This window comes from Monocercomonoides exilis (assembly GCF_001643675.1).
Source record: "Monocercomonoides exilis strain PA203 chromosome Unknown scaffold61-464226, whole genome shotgun sequence".
In the NCBI taxonomy this organism is placed as follows: Eukaryota; Preaxostyla; order Oxymonadida; family Polymastigidae; genus Monocercomonoides; species Monocercomonoides exilis.
In genome coordinates, this window is record NW_027150606.1 from 83010 (window position 1) to 105537 (window position 22528).

The window sequence follows — 22528 nt, forward strand, 5'->3', positions numbered from 1 at the left end:
ATCCTTCCATAGTAACGCCTTATATGTATTTCAATTCTGTGTCTTCTGCATTTTGGCTTGTTTTTGATGATTCTCTGAAATATCGATTTTTTTAAGATTTCTCCGAATTGAGAAACAATCTGAATAATTTATTTGTTGTTCTTCCTGGAATAGCAAGTGAATGGTCTGAATCAGACACTTCTTCCATGAAATTTTTGATTTATCAATGATCAAAAATCCCATAAATTAGTAAAAACGATAGATTTCAGAAATCAAAAAATCATGATTTCCGCGCATATTTAGTTCATGATATATGCACTAAATAACTCACTTTATATTAATAAACTGTTTTTTCATTAATTTGAAAACTGCCGTTAAGAATGCATTTGCCTAAAAGAATGAGAAAATATCATCGATGTGTCTAATATCGATTTTTTTATTTATTTTTTTTTATTTTTTATTTATTTTTTTATTTTTATTTTTATTTTTTATTTTTTATTTTTTTTTAATGCACCAATAAAAAGATGAACATTATAAAGAACTAGCTCTATCTGGAGAATTTTTAAAAAAAATACTTTCTACATTCCAATATCCAACCAATTGAATCAGAGAAAAGCGTTTGTAACCTCAAGTTCAGTTTTGAACTTCGATCACAGAATCAGGGCTTTTCAAACAGTTTAACAAAAAATTTGAATCCAAAAATTTAAGAAATTCTAAATTAAACGAGTGTTTCTTTCTTTAAAAATAATGAAAGCGAAAATCAAATAACTCAATTCACAAAAAATTTGAATTTCTTCATCCAAAATATTTGATGAATAACACGAAAATTACAATAAAATCATTAAACTATACCAATAAGCTTGGAAATCTTGCTTTTGCATTTGTCAACGATTTTTGTCTGCCCTTCAATTTCAGCTTTCTTTTTAACTTCAATCAGTAAACGGGTATTATTTGAATGAGCAGCAAGTTCAAACGCATCTTTCAGGAAATTTAACGAAATAAGTGCATTAACGCGCTTTAGGGGATCTGTTACAGAAAAGGCAAACACTTTTCCTTGGTTAAAACTGTGAAAGAAAACAAACAAAATACAAAATTTATAAAAAAATGATAAAAATCAGAACTATCAATCATAATTGCATACGATTTTGACATGACAGAGAATTTTACGACAAGCATATTCAGATCATCTGAGAGCATGTTGTTTTTGTAATGCGAAGAGACAGTCTCCAGCAACAGTTGCAGGCGCTGCCATTTGAATTCTCTGCTCAGTTCCATCACACAAGGAAGAAGCGCCTTTTCTGGTGAAATATTCGCCATTGCTAGATAAGACACAGCAACTTTTGTGTTCATTTGAAATGATTCGGCCGAGTGAAGTGAAGGCAAACTTTGTGAAGCAGAAGCAGAAGACGTAGAATTTGCCGAGTGAGAGGATGAGCTTGACACACACAAAAGAGAACTGAGGATGTGATGCGAGTTGCAAATACCGTGAAGAATGCATTTCGCTTCTTCTTTGCAAGGCGGAATCAACACAAATGGATCGTCAAGAACTCTCATCTCATCCATCCCAAAAAGATTTGAAGAAGATGAAAAAGCAGTTGCAGAATCAAAGCTTTCAGAAATTTGACCCATTTGCAGTTGCTGCGAAGCGTTTTGTGAAGTGAAGTTTGAACTTTTTACCACAGAATGAAGAGTAGATGTCAAAGAAGTGTCCGAAGAAAGAGAAGAAGAAGCTAAAGCACCATCGCCCGATGGAACAAGTAAGAGTATCTGCCTTTGGAGTCGAACAATACGCAACAATGCATCAGGTGGACAAGGAACTGTTCGATTTGAGTGTTTCTTTTTCTTTGTTTGACATCGATGTGAGTTTGAGACACTTACAGAGTCAACTTGATTTTGTTCTGCGTTACATCTTTGAACAGCCCCAGCTGTTTGTTCCAAATTCTTGAGATGGAATGGAGTGTACAATTTTGCCATTCGATTAAATGTACGCTCATGAATCTTTTCAGCAAACTTGCAAGAGTCACTATTTTTATCATCGTTGTAATCTTCACTTCCAGTCAATTCACTTGAAGTGTCTTCTCTGTCTTCTTCTTCTTCTTCATTCTCCTCCTCTTCAGCATCTTCTTCGCTATATTCTTCTCCTTCAATTTTTTCGTCTTCTTCATACTGGTTGCTATTAGCATCACTTGATGTATATATCAAACCAGAATGATTGACAAAATTGCTTTGATCTTCTTTTTCCCCATTGCCTCCTTCTTTTGCATTAGATCGCGCTGAAATCGCTGCAAAACGAGAATGATGTCTTTTTGGATATAAAATGGTATTTCCAGTGACTCCAAGTAAAGCAAAAAGAGCGCCATGTGAAGGAGAATACACAGACGAGGATAGGGAAACAGACTCTGGACTTGAATTAAGAAGCTGAGCTTTGCTTAAAAGCCGAAGAGGAGTGTTCACAGCAGACGATGAAACAGTATTGTATGTGGATGTGCGAATGCAGCGATATGGAACAAATGATTCGATTGGAGTCTGCTCTTCGATAGAAAGTATTTGAGGCTCACAACAATTTTTCTCTAAAGCTTGTTGTTCATCACAATTGTCTTCATTTTCTTTATCTTTTGCAACAGCAGCTTGATTTTGGAGTGTTTGAGAAGAGTTCAGTTCATACTCTCCATCAGCCGTGAAAGTCATAGAATACCTCGGCTGCGGGCGAATGTAGCGCTCTTGATTTGGTTGCTCTTTAATTCTATCGTTTTGAAGACGTTTCATTGAGGTGATTCGTTCCGCATGTTCGGACAACCATCTCTTTTGCTTCTCCAACTCTGCAACGCAAAGCGTTTCAACTCTTTCGAGAATGTCCATCTTGTGTTCCACAATCATTTCAGCGATATCGTCGGACTTTTGTTCAATTTCCAGCAACATCTGGCGCTTCTCCTTTTCTTTCTCTCGTAAGGCAGTGCTTCCAGCACTTAATGCTTCCATCCTTTCCATCTCACTCAGCAGCCTTTTCGCCGCTTTCACCATTTCATCAAGCTGCTTCTCAGCATTTTTGATCTGTGACGTTTTGGTGTGGTATTGCATCATCAACACATGAGCTTGCGAAAGAGATGCACCAGATGCAAACTGGAGTGAAAGAAGCGATTCTGTTGCTCCACGGCGGAAAAGGTATAGAAACAGAGTATCAAGAACAACCACAAGAAGTGGATGAGGGCGAGGGGGTGTATCTCTTGAAACGGAAGAATTCACACCAGATGAGCCAGCAGCTGACGTTGCTGATGAATAAGTGTGAGCAGCAACAATACTTGCAAAGAGCGGGCGATGCAATGCCAATGAATCGAAGTTCAAAATTGGAGTGAAAGCGAATGGAAGACAAGCAAAAAATGATGGAGGTGGAAAGGCAAGAATTTTATCTTGCAGACAAATTGCTCTTTTCTGGTTTTCAAAGCTGAATATAGAAGAATCCAGCGTTTTCTGGTCAAACATACTCAAAGGCTGTTGATATGGAACAGATGATGCGGTTTCTACAACGTTTTGAGGAATTGAAAGATCGTCAGCAAATAGTTGAAGCGCAACATAAATTGCAGTTTGAACGTGGCCAAGCAGAAGAAGGCACCGAACAACACAAAATGAAGCATCGAACGAAAGTTTCAGATGTGACAACGAAGTGATACCTTCAGAACGCATTCGCTTGATATATGTATTCCTTTTTCTTCTCTCATCCCACGCTCTGCAAAGAAGGATGCTCAACGCTCTTAGGTGGCGCAGATTCAGATCCGATCTCACAAAAGGTGCTTCTGTTAGTGAAGGTGAACCAGCAACTGATGTTTGCTGCTTTTTCAGCGAGCTTGGTACATTTGTTGAAGTTGCACCTTGCCCTCTTGTTGACCTGTTCAGCGACGCTGACGGAAGCATCGTGCCTGCAGGAGGCGTTGGCGGAGGCGGCTGTTTAAGTGATGGAACAGGAGTTTCACTCACACGTGCATCATATGGTGTTGCCAAAGAGAACGAACCAGAAGTTCGTTGGCTAATCGCTCCATGGTAAGGAATTGATGCAGATGCAGATGAAGAAAATGAGGATGCAGATGATGACGGAGGAGGAGTTCCTGCTGCGCTGCCTCCGCTGTGGGTGCTTTGCTGAGATGAACGGGAATCAACTGATTCTCTTCTACCAAGAAACGGAAAGATATCTTCTTTCCCACTCTCTTCTGCTTCAGATTGTGCGAATGGAGTGGCTGAGGCACTTCCTCCACCAACGTTGGAACCGCTAGAAGTACGAAGCAGGCCTTTTGCTTGAAGCCTCTGCACGATATGTGATTGTGATGAGGAAGCATTCACACTTTGCGAGCTACTTCGTCTTTCCCAGGCATCTTCTTCCCTCCACTGAATAATGGCATTTTGCAGAAGCTTCTCCAGTTCATCAGAAGAGATTCCCATCTCCTGCAATTTTCTTATTGGATACAATTGAAGAGAAGAAAGATTATGCGTTGCTGGATTCAGATGATAAGCTAACGGAGACTGATACTTAATCTGAGTGAATGTTGGATATGAATTCGAATGGAAATGAACCATCGGTGCATGCTGCTTCCTGACTGGCATTCTATGTGCTCTCTCAATGAACGAGTTAAGATTTAAATGCATATCGCCAATTGGCACTCTGTAAAACAAAGGAATATCGCTTTCGAGAATAATGTCTTCGTCAGCATCATCAATGATTGAAGGAGCATGGAAACTGCGCGAAAGAGATAACGTACCATCGCCTACTCCATATTCGGCATCTTCCTTTTTTCCTTCTCTTCTTTTTGCCGATCCCCTTTCGCTTTGATTCTTCCTACTTAATTTTTCTTGCTCGGCTTCTTGCTCCATTTGAATCTTCCGCAGCTTATCGAGCTGTCTTCGTCTTGAAAAGCGAAGGATGATTTTCATCTGCTTCAACTGAGAGGATAGCACAGAAACAGGCGGAGGAGGCGGGCGCTGGAAAAGCAGAGAGAGGAGCACAAGATGTGTGAGTGGATGAGGGAAAAACAGAAATTGTGCGGTGTCAATGATGTTGGAATAAGAGGGCGAAACAGGAGAAGACGATTGAGACAGCAGCGCAGGTAGAAGCATCAAGAACGGTGTTTGAGGAGGAAGTATGTGGAACAACAGATTGAGCCAAAGAGTCGGTCGAATGGCAAACACCTTTGAGAGCGAGGAGACGATTGGAGTTGGTTCAGTGTGGAATTGGAATGGGTCAAACAGCGAATGAGACGGAAGTGTTGAAAAGAATGGCTGAGGAGGTGAAAGCTCGGTAGAAACATCAGAAGAGAGATTATGCGAGTAGCTTGTAGCCTTTGCATGATCAACAGAAATATTTGAGGAAAAGCTCATTGATGAATTGGAAGACAATGAAGCAGAGTTGGAAAGCGCACTTAGAGCAACAGAAAAGGCAATCATTGAGAACAAAGAATGAGAGATCATTTGCAGTTTATTGTTTTGTTCTGACAGTTCTTGCCGATCAGCTTTTATCTGCTCAACATCTTCTTCTCTTCCTCTGCGTAATTGAGAGTCGTTTCCAACTGTATCGCTGCTTTTGCTTTCTTCAGTCTGATTGCTATGCAGCGGCGAAGGCATATTGACACGATTCTTTGAGAAAAAAGGAGATATATCCTTTGTCGCAGTCTCTTGACCACTTTCGTTGGCGTCTGCATCATCAATCCTTCCAATGATTGCAGAAGTGATAAGCCGAGTAACTGAAGGCTGCTCCGACTCATCAGCAGCAAGCGAAACATTTGATGAAGGAGATAGCGGGCGAGGCAAACTCGAAGTGGATGCCGTGGAACTGCTGGCTGAACCAGGCATCATTGGCAGAGGAGAAACAGAGGAAATTCTGGATGTGCCAAACGGAGACGGAGAAGAAGAGGTAGAAGAAGGCGAAGAATGTCGCGGTGGAGGCAGTTGTTGTTGTTGCTGCTGCTGTTGTGTGAGCGGAGTATTTGAAGGAGATAAATAGGAGCCTTTATGAATCACAGCCTCAGCAAAGGCGGAATCAGGAGCAGGGGACAACATCGAAGATGCAGAGGTATCGCCAGCCACACGCTGGATGGCTGAATGGAAATGCATTCTTTCTCTTTCTGCTCTGAATTCTTTGTCTTCTGATTCGCGCTGCTTCAAGATTCGTTCCATTCGCATCTGCTCCGCGCGTATAAGCTGCTCGTTTTGTGCGTCGAACCATTCGCCCATGAAGCGTATTCCTTTCTGAAGGAGATTGGTCTCAAGAGGTCCGTGTGATGCTGGTGGGAAAAGAACCATTGGCTTGTCAGAATTACCAGTCAGAATGAATGACTCTCGTATTTCTTCTTCCTCCCACTCGCCTATTTCCATCAGTCGCTGAAGCATTTCATCCCAGTTGAGTTCTTTCTTTTCTGTTGAAATGTTGTGGGCTAGCTTTGATTTTGATGATGCATCTTTTGCTGTATCCGCACTAACAGGCATTGAAGAAGAGGAAGACGCTGAAGAAGAAGGTTGGAATGGCTGCTGCATTTGAACAAGAAGTGAACGAGCTTCGAGGCTTCGGCAAACAGAACGTTGGAATGATTTGTTGATGTGACTGACCAGCAATTGCTGGGCAGAGGAGAGAAGAAGAGGAGTTGAAGATTTTCTCTCAGATGAATCAGAGGAAGATAATTGAGAAGTATTTGAAGAAGAAGAAGAAGAAGAAGGAAGAACGGAAGGAACAATCTCGTTGCATAGCTTATGAAACAAAGATGAGGGAGCATCGCAAACATACAAAGTGAACAGGGCAGGATAAAGCGACTTTAAGCACAAAGAACAATAATTACGAAGTGAAGGAAATGGGTTGGAACGTAAAGAAATGAAGTGGAGTGTTGATTTTGAAAGGAATGAAAGAGAAGAAGAAGGAGATGATGACGAAGATGACTGGAAAGAATGGATGCGTGAATATGGATGTGCTTCGGGTGTCAGAGGAACAAACAGATTGTGAATGAAAGGGAATGAAGATGAAGTATTATTTTTATTATTATTGGAAGATGATGAAGGCAAAGCTGAACAAGTAGAAAAAGCAGGTGGAGCAAAAGAAAGGCAGGAAAGGAGAAACTGCGTGAGTGAAATGTTGTTTGTAACAAGCATAATAAATAGATTCAGATGAGATGATGTGAAATCTAGTGAAATGAGATATTTGCATAAAGAAATATACCCTCGTGAAAAATTTGAAGAAAGATTTCTAGTTGAAGACGAAGAAGAAAGAAAAGCAGAAGAAGCATAAGAAGAAAAAGTATTGTTTTCATGTTTTGACTCTGACGAAAAACTGCAATTTTCGCTTTTTTGGATTGAAAGCAAAGTTTCGCACTCTTCATTGCTTAGCTCAGCATTGTCCATTCCAACCCATTCAAACAAAATGCGATCCACGTTTGCCTCATCATCACATCCATTGCGTCCTCGTGATGTGTATTTGTTGACCGCAGAAATGAAGATTGAGGCGTGCTTGCGAATAAGTGCGCGATGGAAGGAAAGAAGAGAAGAGAGCAAAAGAAGAATGCGGCGAAGAGTGGCAAGCGGAAGAGAAAGCGAGAAAGGGGAAAGAGTTGGACATCTCTCAGAGAAGGAGCCTTGAGAAGAAGAATCAGAAAATAGGAAAGAGATTAAAGTAGTGATGATCTGTGAAGAAAGTGCAAAGCAGACAAATGGATTGGAAGATGCCTCAAGAAGTGATATCAAAAGCGGCTCATTCAAATACCTTGCAGGCAAAAAGCGGAAGAATGAACGGAAGGAAAAAGATGGAAGCGAATTCGACGATTCTGTGTGTGATGCTGATCTCACAAGAGATTGTTCTTCTTTCCCGTATTGAGGATTCGACTGATGGCGAGTCAACGGATGTGTGCATTCCACTCGTTTATCGCCCTCTTCGCTGCAATATCCAAACTCGGTTGGCATAAACATCGCCTGCTTTTGGAGCTTCACAAGCTGCTCTCTTTCTCTTTCCTTCAGCCGCTCCTCAATTAGCTCAATTTCATAGCGCATTCTGTCTTCAACATTCTTCATGTCCAAACGCTTTCTGCTTTCTGTCAAATTGAACTGCCCGTTGCTCATTGCAGAAATACTTTCGTCGTTCTTCTGCTTCTGCACTTTCTGCCCTTTCAGCAGCAGCGCCTTCTTTTTTCGCATTTCGCTTTCTGTCCGCTGCTTCATCTTTTTCCAGCTTTCTTTTTCAATTAGAGCTCCACCGTCTTCCTCCACCATTCGGGAAATAGCATTCACTGTGCTGCACAAGAACATCTCATCGTCACGCATTGTTGGGTCATCCTCTTCCTCTTCCTCAGCATCACTTCGAACGGAAAGTGCTGTTGTGGACGAAGAAGTCTGATCTAATGACGTGAGTGCAACAGCAGAGAGAACATCTTCAGTTGTGTGGTCGATCAATGCAACATGTACTATTTCTGCAGCAGCGGCACTAATTTTGTCATACAGCAATGACAGAAATGCTTTGAGACAGCTGCGAACAATTTGAGACACAACTGTGAAATATGGGAGTGTTAACCAAGAATTTTGTGGATCTGAAAGATTTGACTGAATAAAACATTGACCTTTACACGTTGCAATTGCTCCTTCACTCATAATGGAGGAGCAAAAGAAGTCATATGAAGATAAAAGAAGCTCTTCCAAAAGCTGATTTTGCATTGCTTCATTGAAAATATGACGTGACACAAAGATGTCGTACATTTGTCGTTTCTGTTTAATTCCCTTGTTTGTGCTTTTATCTTCTGAACTTTTTGTTTTTTGTGTAGATTTCACCTCAGTCTGCTTTTCAACAGTTTTTTCAGATGATTCGTTTTGAGGTTCATTGCTTTCTTCTTTGTTCTTCTTCTCTTCAATTGTTTTACCTTTTTCATCACTCTTTTTGCTTTCTTCATTCTGCAGATTTTCAGCTGATTTCATCTTTTTCTTCTCACAAAACACATCCAACCTTTCCACAATTGTCAATACAGAAGATAACATCTCAATTTCTCCATTGTCAATGAGATGCTCAACAAGCTGCGACAAAAGTGATGTCTGAAGAACAGAATTGGTAGGAACACACACAATATTAACACACTGTGAATTCGAAGAAATGACCTTCTCTTTTGAACAAGACACCCACAAACTTGGTTTTTTGCTCGAGATATTTGCTGGCCTTTCTTTTTCGTTTGAATGAATGTGATCATTCTGCATTGAATATTCACTTTCAAATTGCTTGTTTGATCCTTCAAACTGCTCTTCACAATGATTATTTTGATTTTCCCTTTGATTTTGATTCAGACCCCTCGAAAAACGAGTGTTATATGCCTCACGTGACTGCATCCACACAGATGGATGGAACGGGGTTGCAGCCTGGCATTGATTGCACATCTGATCCTCTGCCACCCTACGAACAGCCAAAGGAGACTGATTCTTCTGCGGAGTTAACGAAAATGGCTGTGATACGCGAGAAATGGTGCTGTACATTTCCTGCTCTGCCTCCTCTTCTTTCTCTTTCTTGTTGAGCTGCTGGCGAATAAGCAGAGCACGCAGTGGATTCTGCAGTGCAGGATAAAGATTGACAAGAATGGAGAGAAGACGGTGATAAGCCATGCCCTCCCACAAATCCTTCTCTTCATCTGTGAAAAGAGGAGACTCGGCAATTTCTTCTTGTGGAATAAAACTATTTTGGCTTTGTTCATAATCTGAAGAAACAATAGACAGAGAAGATGGTTTCTTTCCCATCAATTCTTCACTTGTGTCATCGTCTCTTTCATTTCTTAAACTAACAATTGTTGCACTTTTGATTAGAGCTCCTTCTTTGAAGATAAACCGCTCCACCCACATTCTTGTTGCACGCAAATTTGCTCTGTTCTTTTCATCCTCTTTGTCTGATGTCCCATTGGCTTGCAAGCCTTTGTCGCTTCCTGCTAACTGAATAAAGCTATCAGAAAGAGAGGTTAGTGGACGATCCAACAACTCTTCCACTGTTGCGTTGAGTGTTGAAAATAAAACGTGAAGTCTCATAATCCGTGGAAAAGACGAAAGGACTGTTAGGAATGTCTGAGAGGGAACAAAAAGAGAGGAAGATGACAACTTCTGTGAACGGGCTATGGAGCGGGAAAAAGAATGTTGAAGAGCATTCCCGCCATTATTATGACCTCCTAACAAAGACGATGCAGAAATAAACAGACATTGATGCAGTTTGTCTTTTATCGTGTTTCTTTTGTGTTTCTTTCCTTGAAGCTGACTGGACACAGCGTTCAGACCAGCCATCAGCGCTTTTGCTTCTTCGGCAAATGGATTGGAAGGATCTTCGAACCACTCGACAGTTCGAAGACTTTTGATGTTGAATGAAGAAGAGGAAGATTTATGAATAGATGATGCAGTCGAAGAAGAAGAAGAAGAAGCAATTTGTAATTTTGCATTGGAATTATTTGAAAGTGGATGTTGAGAGGCAACGGAAACTTGTCTGAGTGATGCGTGGTTCACCTCGTAGATGATCCAAGACGCATAATGCTTCATTGAAATTGTACATTGAAGCTTAAAATGCTCAATAAGAGACAGCGAAAAAGGCAGAAGACGCGGACAGATAGACAAGAAGGCATCGAGAAACCGCTGCTGAAGTGGTGATGGAGATGCTATCTTCGAGCAACTCAAAGAAAAGCGCTGATCTGCAAAGTACATAGGCGATGAACAAGCAGATGATTGTTCAAGGGTTGTTTGAATGGAATGTGTTGGTGAACTTATTGGCTTTTGTTGAATAGCAGCTTTTCGTGAGGCTACAGAAATAACAGAAAGATGGGAGTGCTTGCGATAAGGGACGTAAGGCGAGGAATAATCAGAGGGATTGTTAGAACGTGGAAGCTGCTGGGAGAAAGAGGGGTCATTTGTTCGATTCTGCGGGGAGACAGAAGGAGAATAGTGAACTGCAGACATATCAGAAGAATGGGGAGTGTTTGGAAAAGCAGAATAGCCAGAACGAGCAGTCGGAGTCAAAGGAGTCTGGAAAGGAGAGGAATAAGAAATGTTAGCAGAGGGCTTCGGAGTGCTTGCAGTTGAATCGAGGAGCATCTGCCCAGCCTGTATTGTTGGGCGTAGAATAGACAGAATGTCAATCCAGCTGAGGTATCTGTGCTGCTCAGCATAGGCAGACGAGTGGATGGTGGCACAGAAAAACACGTCGGTCAGACATTCATTGAGAGAGCATGCAATTTGGCGCAGGGAAAGCAGAGAAAGCAGCCGAGCAACAGAATTTGCGATCAGAGTGGACGAGAGACGAGGCGGGGCGATGCTCACTGGCTGCAGCTGGCCCAAAGATTTGGAGGGAGTTGGAAGGGAGGAATGAGATGAGGTTAAATGCGCTTTTGGGAGAGAGCCAGAAGAGGCAGATTGCAACGAGGCAGGGAAAGAGGGAACAGGAGAAGGAGAAAAAGAAGGAGAAGAGGAAGGCGATGAAGATGGAGATGACGAAGGAGAAAACTGCGAATATCTCGACATCTTCTGCAGCTCCATTGGTTCATTTGACAGATCCATCCTCAATCCATACGACGATAACGAAGTGCTCACATTCCTCACCTCAATTGGTCTGAAGAGTGTTGAGTGTGTCAGCAGATAATTCCCCTTCCAGTCATCTCTTGTTGGCAGTCTGCTCCAAATTCCGCTTTTCAGCTCGTTCTCTGCACGCGACAGAAGCTGCTGAACGGCAGAGGCTGTGTTGAAGGTGTCCCACGAAGAGGCGTGGCAGAGGAGGATGAGGAAGGCCAGGCGAATGTCGCCGAAGAGAGGGAGGAAACGGAAGGTGGATTTGAGCGAAGGAGATGGAGATTCACAGAAGAAGTGGAAGATGGAAGAAGAAGAAGAGGTTTGGTTGATATTTTTGAAGGGCGAGGAAATTTCATTGTGAATCTGAGATGATTGTGAGGGTGAATCTTTCGATGCTTCAACCAACGGAACAAAAGAAGAGAACGAATATGGAATGAGAGAAGGAGGAAAGCGTTGCATTGAAGGAGGAGTGGCAGAAGCAGCTGCAGAAGGCGACTGAAGAGAAGGCAAAGACATCAAAAGAGACAGAAACTGGTCTTTTTCTGAAGGTGTGTGTGTTGCATTGCTGGATGCTCGCTTCCCGTTGGATGCATTGAATGAAGGCTGAATTGGAGCCGGATGAAAAGGGGAAGATAAAGAGGAGGAGGAAGAGGATGATGAAGGAGAGGCAGAAGAAGAAGGAGAAGAAACAGATGAAGACAGAGGATAAGCCGAACTTTCATTGTGAAACTCTGTAAAATCCATTGCAAACAGCGATAAATCCTCTGCTTCCTCATCCTCAGCCTCACTCACCTCTCCTTCTTTCTCTCCTCCATCGTCCTTGTTCTCTTCATCCATCGCCGTCAAGCCAGACTGGCTGCATTCCTCCAAAAGAGCAGCAGCGCCCAGGAGCATCCAATCAGGCGGGCCAAAGGGAAGGAGCGAATGGGCACACGAGAAGAGACAGCGGAGCGAGCGGCGGAGCTGTTTGGCTGTAAGCACGGTGAATGAGTCAGAAGAGGAGGAAGAAGAGGAAGATGATGATGAATGAGAATGTGTTGGAGTGGATTGCAAAGAGTTTTGAGTGAACATTGAAGGTATTTGCTTGTCTGTTTGCTGTGAATCTGCAAGTGCTGTAGGGCTGTCAGAAGCGGAAAGAAGGTTGTAGCGTCGGAGAGAGGAGAAAAGCGACTGAAGAGAAAGAAACAGATCCCACTCGATCTGCCTGTGTGTTTGATAGAAGAGTGTCTCAGTGCTATTTTGTGCCTTTTCACTGGGGTCAAATTCTGCCTCAGATTCAGAGGAAGACGAGCTATTGTTTGTGAATGCTCCAGATGCCATCAGAGAAGAGAAGAGAAGAGAAGGCTGCAGTGCGTTGTTGATCATTGCAGAGTAGCGAGCAGAAGATGAAGTGCCGATGGAGTTTGGCTCAGACACAGACGCCAGCGTTTCCTCAATGAAGCGATCGGCTTCTGCTTTTGCTGCCTTTTCTTGCTCTTCTCTTCTTCTTCTTCTTTCTTCTTCTTCCTCTTCCTCTTTCCTCTTTCTTTCCTCTTCTTCCTTCTTCTTCCTCTCTTCTTCTTCTTCTTCTTCTTTTCTCAAACGTTCTTCTTCCTCTTTCTTTTTCTTCTTTTCCTCTTCCTTCCAGATCCTTTCCTCTTCCTCTCTTTTGGTTCGTTCTTCTTCTTCCTTCCTCTTCCTTTCCTCTTCCTCTTTTCGTTTTCTTTCTTCTTCTTCTTTTCTTAATCTTTCCTCTTTTTCTTTCCTCTTATTCTCTTCTTCTTCTCTTCTCTTCCTTTCCTCTTCCTCCTCCTCTTTCCTTTTCCTTTCCTCCTCTTCAATTCTTTTTCTTTCTTCCTCCTCTTTTCTGATTCGCTCTTCTTCTTCCCTTTTTAATCTTCCCTCTTCTTCCCTCTTCTTCATTTCCTCTTCCTTTCTCAATCTTTCTTCTTCCTCTCTCTTTATTCTTTCTTCTTCCTCCTTTTTCAACCTTTCTTCTTCTTCCTTTTTCTTTTGCTCCTCTTCAATTCTCTGCCTCTCTTCTTCCTCTCTTCTTTTCTTTTCCGCCTCTTCTTCTTCCTTTCTTTTCCTTTCTTCCTCTTCTTTTCTTTTTCTCTCTTCTTCCTCTTCTTCTTCTCTCTTCTTTTCCTCCATTTCATTTTCATCTTTCGATTCATGATTAATATTTTCATTTAATTTGTTCTCAACCATCACGTTTTCTTTTTCACAAGTATTTTCAGTTAATTTCTGTTCTATGTCCTCTCCATGCTTTGTCTCGGTTTCATCTATACTGTCATTAATCACTTCTCCTTTTGTTAATTGCGTAGATTCAACTTCTTTTTGCCCATCAGCATCATTTAGCCTATCGTTAGACCCTTTGATTTCAAGTGTTTGAATATCATTTTCATCCGTTTTTTCTTTGCTTAATTTTGAATATTTCTCCTCAGAATCTATTTTGATCTCATTTTGTTTTTCACATTCGCCTTCAAATGGAGAATCTGCAATACTTTCTTTATTTTGTGAATCGACAGCTTTCGTGTCAAAGGATCCTTTTTCAATTGTAGTTTTTTCCTCAATCTGTTCCTCTGTTTTTGTCAGGCCTTCTGAAATTATTTTTGCTTCCTTCTCTAATGAAATTTTATGCTCATTTTCATTGCTTGCAACGGATTCTTGAACGAATTTTTGAGTCTCTACTGGATCTCTTTCAGTTTCTGTTCCAGTTAAAAGATTGTTATCTATTAATTCATCACCTTCAAAATTTTTTTGTGATGCAATCGAGAAATAATCAGGTAACTCATTTTCAGAACTTGCTTTTATTTCCTCTTGCGAATTAATCACTTCATGGCGTTTGCAAAGCGAAGCAAAATTATAATATGTCAAAAAATCAACAACAATAAACGAAAACATTTGATAATAACCGATGTCAATCTAACATTCATACATTTTTTATTCGCGTCATTTAATTTTGAATCAACGATTTCTGACTTATCCATTCCGCCTGAATCATCCAAACAGACAGTTTCAACGCTCATAAATGATCATAATACCACAATGATAATTTCGATTCAAATATTAAACTTGATTCTTTATAATTGATTTTATGTATAACATATATTCACACGTTCGGACTTCATTGAATATGTTTTGTAACCATTATTAATATTTGAAAAACTGTGATGGAGCAACCCCTCTCCAACACAGATACTATAAAAGTATTTGTTGGGCAAGTCCCAAAAAACCTAAATGAATTAAGTATTGTGCCTATTTTTGAACAGTTTGGGGAGGTGGCAAATATTGCAATCATCAGAGACAAGGAAACAAAACAACACAAAGGTTTTTTCGTGTTTCGAAATTTATCTTTCAACAATAATTTAATATTTTCATTGCACTTTTATAAAGGATGTTGTTTTGTATTTTATAGATCGTATAGTTCAGCTATGAATTGTATTGAACAATTACATAATAAATATCAATTTCCAGGGGTTTAAACAAAGATATTATTTAACATGTTGTTAAGCATTGTTTTCTGTTTTATTTTTTAGGCTTCTGGGAAAGTGCAAGTCCGATTGGCTGATTCAACGGATCAAAGACCCGAATTTAAACTTTTTATTGGAAATCTTCCAACTGGCACAAATGAAGAACAATTGCAAAAACTTTTTCAACCATATGGAGATATATACGATGTACATATTAACCCATCGACACTTGGCCCTGGCCGCGTTTCAGGCTTTGTGAAATATTATGAGCTTTCTTCTGCTCTTCAAGCAATTGATAGTTTGAATGGAATTGCTTTCCCGAACAGCGTACTTCCTCTTGTTGTAAAATTTGCTAATTCCGAGAAAAATAAGGAAGCAAAACGAATCAACACGATCAGAGCAGCAACGGCAGGGAGGGGAGGAGGGATCTCATTTGACAATTTGGGGCGACCTGTTGGAATGCAAATTGGAAGTTTGAAGATTTCTGCCAACGCAAAGGAATTTGTACCGAAAGGGGCTGCAGCTCGCCTTGCGGTACCTTCTCGTCCTTTGCTTCATTCAAACAGTATTTTGCCTGGGGCAGAAACGGAACCTATGATGGGTGTAGCAAACCAGCAGCATTATCCGCAGGATCCGATGCGAGTGATGTCAACCACTTCGTTCTATGCAGCAGCAACTGAACAGCCTCAACAAGGAGAGCCAGCTACTGAGAAGCCAACTGTGGAATCTCTGCCCTTTTCACTGGACGATCTGCCGCCTCCGCCGCCTCTGCGTGATTTGAGTGAGGGAAGCGCGCCAATCACACAGAAACAGCTGCAAACACAACAAACACAGCAGACACAGCAACAAGCAGCTCCTCTGATTTCTCAGACTCCTCGACAGTTTGGGACACACGGGATTGCTGGACAGGCAATATCACCACCATCTTATCTTCAGATGATGGGTGGAGACATGCAATTGGCACAGACACAGGCACAGACACAGGCACAAGTACAGGGGCAGGGACTTTTGCCTTCTCAGCCTCTTTTGCCGATTGGAGATGCAACTTCTACAACTCAATCTGCGTCAAATAGTTTATCTTCCAATCTTTCTCTAAATGCTGCTGCGAAGAAACAGGCAACGCAGAATCAATTAGAAGAGATGCAGAAGATGATGAAGCAGTCGATGGAGATGATGGCAATGTTGACACAGTTGAGAATTCAGCAGCAGCAAATCGCTCTCAATTCATCTGCTTCATTGGCAGCATCACCTTCTTCTTCCTCCTCTTCTCCTTCATCATCTTCTTCCTCTTCCTCTTCCTCTTTACAACCAAACACCCCCAATGCTGCTCAGATTAGGGACTCTGTCTTTGAAATGCAGCAGATCCAGCTGATGTTGGCACAGCAGCGCCTTCAAGAGCAAATAGCAACGCTGATGGCAGAACACGGACTGGACTACAACCAACTTGCCAGCCAAACTTCTGCTGTTGGTGTGGGCGAACAGAAGGAAGCATCAGCAACAGCAGTTGCAGGAGGAGGAGGAGGAGATTCAGCTAATGCAACAATACAACAACAAGGAATGAACAAGACAGGTGAAACGCCATCTGATCCAAACAATGCGAATGACCAGCCATCGATGAGGAAGATGCATCAGTCACTTCTTGGTTTTCCTAAGCCTTCAGCCACACATCCCATCCCTTCTTCTCCTTTCTTCCAGACAGAAGCCGCACAGCATTATTATCCCAATCTCTTTCCTTCTGCTGCTTTTCCGCTTTTCCCGCAGCCACACTCCAATCAGATTGCAGGGCAGAACACGCCATTAACTCCTCTCCAGTTCCTCTCTTCGCCTTCGCTTTCGCTTCCTGCTGCTTATCCTGGATCGCTTCCAAATGGTGCAATTAATCCTTCATCATCTTCTTCCTCCTCTTCATCCTCCTCTTCTTCTTCTTCGTTATCTTCTTCCTCCTCTTCTACTGCTGCCTCCTCTCTTTCTCTCTCTGCCCAGTCTGCCTACGACGATCCTCTTGGCCTCTCAATGCTGGCACAATCACCTCATCCTCCTTCATTTCAGTCGCCTTTCCCTTTCCCTTTCTCCTCTCAGACTCGCAACACCCCACCCGCCCACATCCACTCCTCCATCCCTTTCTCTCCAACTACTTCTGCCTTCGCCCTCACAACACAGTCAAACACTGGAAGTATTGCTGGCTCAACTTCTCCTTCTCCTTCTTCCTCCTCTTCCTCTTCTTCTTCTTCTTCTTCAGCTCATCTTTCTGGCAGGCCAATGAACTCTTCTGCATCTGCATTTTATCCGCCTTATCATCCGCTTCAGCCAACATCTCCTTCACCTTCACAGAAAACCGACCTGTTTTATTCAAAGCCTTCGATATCTGATTTCGACTTCACTTCATCTGATTCCTCATCTGAAAGCTCATCTTCCTCTTCATCTTCATCCTCTTCCTCATCTTCATCAACTTCTTCTTCCACTTCTTCATCTTCCTCATCCTCTTCTTCTCTTTCTGCATCTGCTACAGAATCTGCTTCTGCAGCAGCCGCGTCATCCTCTTCATCGTCATCATCTTCTTCTTCTTCAAACACTTCTGATTCCAAAAATATATCTGACAATTCACAAACATCGTCTGAGTCAACAAGTGCTGAGATATCTGCAGCTGAACAACCAAATGCATCATCATCATCATTGTCTTCTTCTTCTTCTTCTTCTGATAAAAGAAATATCAATCAAACAAAGAATTCGTCATCTTCTCCTTCTTCTTCAGCCTCCAATCTCACCTCATCCGTTGCATTGTCCACTGTCGTATCTTCCCCTCTCTCTAAGTTTGAGCTGAATTCTCAATCATCTGAGACAGGAAGCGATGCAGACAGCAGAACAGCCTCAGGAGAAGAGCAAAAGATGAATAAGATGGCTGAAGTGGAGAAGAAGACAAGACTGAAGGAAAGCGTGACAGAGGAAAAGAGTGTGAGTGAGGATGGAGTGGGAAGGAGAGAGGAAGAAGAAGAGAGAGATGAAAGTGAAGAAAAGCGGGGAAAGGGCAAAAATGCTGAAAAGATGAATGTTGCAAGCACAATGAATACTCTGTCCAGTGTCAACACATCTGGACAAGTAACAGCCTCAATGCTGACTGAACCATCCAACTCAAACAAAGAAGCTGCTTCTTCTGAGACAGATGCGCCTTCCTTTGCCGTTCTTCCTTCTCCGCCTCCGTCTCCTCCACAATCATATTCATCTTCTTCTTCTGTTTCCTCTTCTGACTCGTCTGATCTGCCTCTTCCTCCTCCTTCTCCCTCTCAGCCACACTCTTCTTCTCTGCCTTCTACTGCTTCTGATTACACAGCAAGTCAAGTTATGCAAATGGATGCACAAATGCAAGAGAATGTGATGAGCATGCAAAATGGAAAACTCACTCCTTATTCTCCTTCTTCACTTGCAGCTTCAACGTCTGCACAAGAATATGACAAAACGAGAACTTTTGGTGGTTCTAATGCTGCTCAACTGTGCAATTCAGATGATGTGAATTGTTCTTCAACGGTTAAAAGTCAATTTCCTCAGAATGTTTTGCACAATAACACTCAAGTCGAACACTCACAACAACAACAAGGAAAAAGATGGAATCAACAAACTGCTCAGGAAAGGGATTTAACATTGATGAAAGCAGGAAACAAGAATGGAAATGTGGTTGCCAAACAAAACAATGAAGCAATGCTGCAATCGCATTCAGATGCCTCCACCTCTGCCTCTCTGTCAGCATTGGTTCCTTCTATTTCCTCCCCATCAGCAAACAAGAAGATGCCTCGTTTGTCTGTGAAAGAGGTGAGGCGCATCCAACGCAGACGGTACGAAGACGAGCTCCTTTCTGTGGCGTCTGTGAAGTCATTCGCCTCTCTGCGGTCTTATTCCTCGTTCCATTCACTGAGATACTTCGAAGACAGCGATGGAAACAACAACAATGATAATAGCAGTGATGAAGGAAACAGCGACGACGAATACAATTTGTATGGCAGGATGGGCAGAAGCAGAGCAGGAGGGCTGATGACTCCTGTCTCGTTGTATGATCCGCTGAGAAGGAGGAAGAAGAGAGGGAAGAAGAGAGGAAGCGGAGCGACGAAGAAGCGGCAGCTGATGCTGCGGGCGAAAGGGAAAGAGTCGTTCCAGAACTTGCTCAACCGCACACGCAATGATCCTTCTGCTCTTCTGGCTCAGTCACAACAGCAGAGACAAGTAGCTTCGTTGCACAGACAGCAGGAGATGGCAAAGCAACTGAATGCAACAGCAGGGGCGCATTTGCTGTCCTCATCAACGATTGCTATGAACGCATCGCCAACACCCACAATGCCCTCTTCTTCGTCCTCTACTCTTATGCCTGGTGCTGGCTCACCTTCGCTGATTAGATCTGCTCTGCATTCACCCACTCACACACAAATGACAAGTGGAGTTACAAGGAATCCATCATCTTTATCTGCCAATTATTCAATTTCACAACAGTCAACCATTTCTTCTTCAAAGGGGTTGGAGCAACAAGCATTATCATCCATTGCTCCTCACAGCAATTCCATGCTTTTCTCTCAGAATGTCCTCGCAGCTGGTGCTGTTCCTTGTTTGACGTATCCTCAACCACATCCTCCGTCAACACTGTCTCCTGATCCTCTTCTTTCTGAGTATCATCGCAGATTGTTTGCTGCGCAGCCTCAAAAAAGAACAAGGAAAGAAGAGGAAAGCAATAAGATTGTGAGCCAAAGACAGAAGTTATCACAAGATGCTCCATTCAAACAGCAAGTGCAACAGATTCCGTACTCTTCTCAGCGGAAGATGGCGAGCCAGGAGAGTTATCTACTTGCTACTCAACTTGGCAGAAGTGCTGAGGTTGTGTCTGGAATGGCTGATGATCCCAGTGCAACAATAGGGATGGCGCAGCAGGAGTTCATTTCTGATGGAGACGGAGTGTTTGAGAGGGATATCCAGGACAAGATGATGAATGCACAGACACAGAGGAAAGGCAAAGAATATGACGATTTTGTAGAATTTAGCGAAGAGAACAAGCAAGGAAATGTGAAGAATACGAGTCGTTTGATGCAATTAGGTGGACAAGAAAGGCATCAACTGTATTCAGACAAGGAATATATGCGGCTGCAATCCAGCCAATTTAAAGAGGAAGAGGAAGAATTTGACAGTTTTGAAGGGAAAGAAGAGGAATCCGATGAAGAGCAGAAAAGGATAATCCAAATGATGGAAGAAGAAGCGGAAAGGAAAGAAGCAGAGAAGAAGCGAAAGGAGATAATGGATAAGAAAATGAGTGAGAAGAGAGAGAGAGAGATGAAGAGGCAAGCCAAACACGAAAAGGACAAGCAGAACAGAAAAGCTGATCGCAAATCTTCAAACGAAAGAATCAGACAAGAAAAGCAAAGTGTATCAAATGTGTCACTCCCATCTGTTGCTTCCGCTGGAGATGATGTGTTTCCACCATTGATTGTCAACAAGGCGGTTGGGGAAGGAGGAAAAATGAACAAGAAGGGAAGGGACAATAAAGCTGCTAAGGAGGAACATGCACTGCAAGCGAAAGGAACAGAAGCTAATTCGAAAATGCAATCATCAGACTTGCTTTTATCTGCTTCAGCCATTCCTGCTTCTTCTGCGAATGCTGAGTCGTCAGTTGAACGGGCGAAGCATTCGGAAAAGAAGAAGAAGAGATCGAAATCCAAATCGAAAGAGGCAAAGAAGGATGCGAACAAGAAAAGAAAATCGCACAGAGAAAAGAAAAGAGAGGAAGAAATTGGATTGTCTTGCTCGGAAACTGACCAGACAAAGTTTGCATTCCACACATCATCTTCCTCTTCCTCTTCCTCTTCTTCCTCTTCCTCATCTTTCACCACATCCTCGTTGTTTGTTCCGCGGCTTGTTCCTAGCCACTCTTCGTCATCTGACTCATCTGCATCTTCCTCCACTTCATTCACGTCTGAATCAAAGAGGAACAAATTGCTATTGATGGCTTCTTCAAATGCAGATGCTTCAAATCGTCCTTCTTCTGCTTCCAACACCTCATCGTCTTCATCGTCTTATTCACCGAATCTTATCCTTCAGCCAACCATGCCCAATGCAATCGCTGACAGTTTTTCTTCATCTCTTTCCTCTTCCTCGTCTGAAGAGTCTTCTTCTGATTCTTCGGACAAACCGTTTTCTCTTCCTTCTCAGAAATGTGCTGCAAATCCTTGTGTTGCTTCGACTTCAACTTCTTCTTCAGATGCTCCATCAACTCAACAAACAAGCTCAAACAGTACATCCACGCAAAATGGTTCTTCTTCTGCCACTTCTACTAATACTACATCTTCATCTTCATCTTCATCTTCATCTTCGTCCACTTTGCTTGCAAATGCCCCTTTTCATTCGTCTCGCCCGCTTCCCCCACCAAAACTCACTCACACTTCTTCTTCTGCTTCTTCTACTCTTTTCTCCGTGTTTGCTTCGAGTCCCAAGCCTTCTTTTCTGCTTTCGGCACAACAGCCTCAGAAAAGGAAAGAAGATAATGAATGCAGTTCTGTTAAATGAAGATTAACTTTAGTAAAAACATACATTCTTTTAGTTGTTTCAATTCATCTTTTGAGCGATTTGTAAAGATATTTTTTTTATTCGTTGGTTGTATTTTGGAAGTTGCAATAAATATTCAGGTGATGCGTTGCTTTGTTCTCGCAGTATTTCAACTTTTAATGATGTAATTTTCGCTTTATCTTTGACTCCGTCTCAATGCCTGCAAAATCATTTCTTTGAACAATATTACCAAAGAGATATACACAATTCAACCAGGATTTGACAATTTATTAGATTCAGGATTTATAAAATATGCAATTCTAAATGTCTTTTAAATTTATGTCGCTTGCGTTTGTTTTTTTTATTTGAATTAGTCTTCAATGCGTGGTTTTTGTGTAAATTGTTTTTCTTTCGTAATAGATTTTTCACATCTTCAATAAAAAATGTGATGTACTTTTAAAGATTGACAACAGTTAAATCGTGAAATAAACAATAATCAGATCTTATGAAAAGAAATAAAGAGAATCAACAAATCGTTTTATCAATGTGACTTTTTGAAAAATCTTTTTCTTCATTTGTTATAATAGAAAACGTTCAAAAGAAAAACCCAATAATTATTATTAAATGATTTGGAATTGTATTTAAATAAATCTGAAGAAAATATATTCATCTGATAGCTTTCCCTTTTTTACTTGTTTGCTTAATATTTATTATTTTTACAAAAAAATAAAAATATTGTTAAAATCGGTCTTTTTTCTTGTGAAATAAACTTTTTTTTTCCAATTTGCATTTATCTCAACGGTTCAACAATTTGAATATTATTCCGAGACTGTCTTTTTTTTCTTGTTTGCAACACCATTTATTATTTAAAGTTGTTAAACTTTTTATTCGAAATTGGTCAGCTTCTTATTCAAAATTAATAAAATTCAGCATTTTTTATAAAAATTTTTTTGATAAAATATGATCACTGGTTGAGTGTCAGAAAGTGATCAAAATGTTTTGTACTTTCATCATTTATAAAAAGGATGCGAATTGAGCTCCAATATTTA

At 41.5% G+C, this 22528-nt stretch overlaps 2 protein-coding genes across 2 annotated transcripts; one reads left to right on the plus strand and one right to left on the minus strand.

Annotated features, from left to right (window-relative positions):
- Nucleotides 1-697: 697 nt before the first annotated feature.
- Nucleotides 698-14522, minus strand: MONOS_144 (putative Translation initiation factor IF-2; the record flags this gene model as incomplete). The annotated part of the gene is made up of 3 exons (XM_067867199.1): nt 698-1043; nt 1121-14240; nt 14432-14522. The coding sequence occupies 3 exons, from the start codon at nt 14520-14522 to the stop codon at nt 821-823; spliced, it is 13434 nt and encodes a 4477-aa protein (XP_067719527.1). The 3' UTR covers nt 698-820.
- Nucleotides 14523-14927: 405 nt separating this feature from the next.
- Nucleotides 14928-21940, plus strand: MONOS_143 (putative RNA recognition motif protein; the record flags this gene model as incomplete). Its single annotated transcript, XM_067867089.1, has 2 exons — nt 14928-14972; nt 15033-21940. The coding sequence occupies 2 exons, from the start codon at nt 14928-14930 to the stop codon at nt 21498-21500; spliced, it is 6513 nt and encodes a 2170-aa protein (XP_067719528.1). The 3' UTR covers nt 21501-21940.
- Nucleotides 21941-22528: the final 588 nt, after the last annotated feature.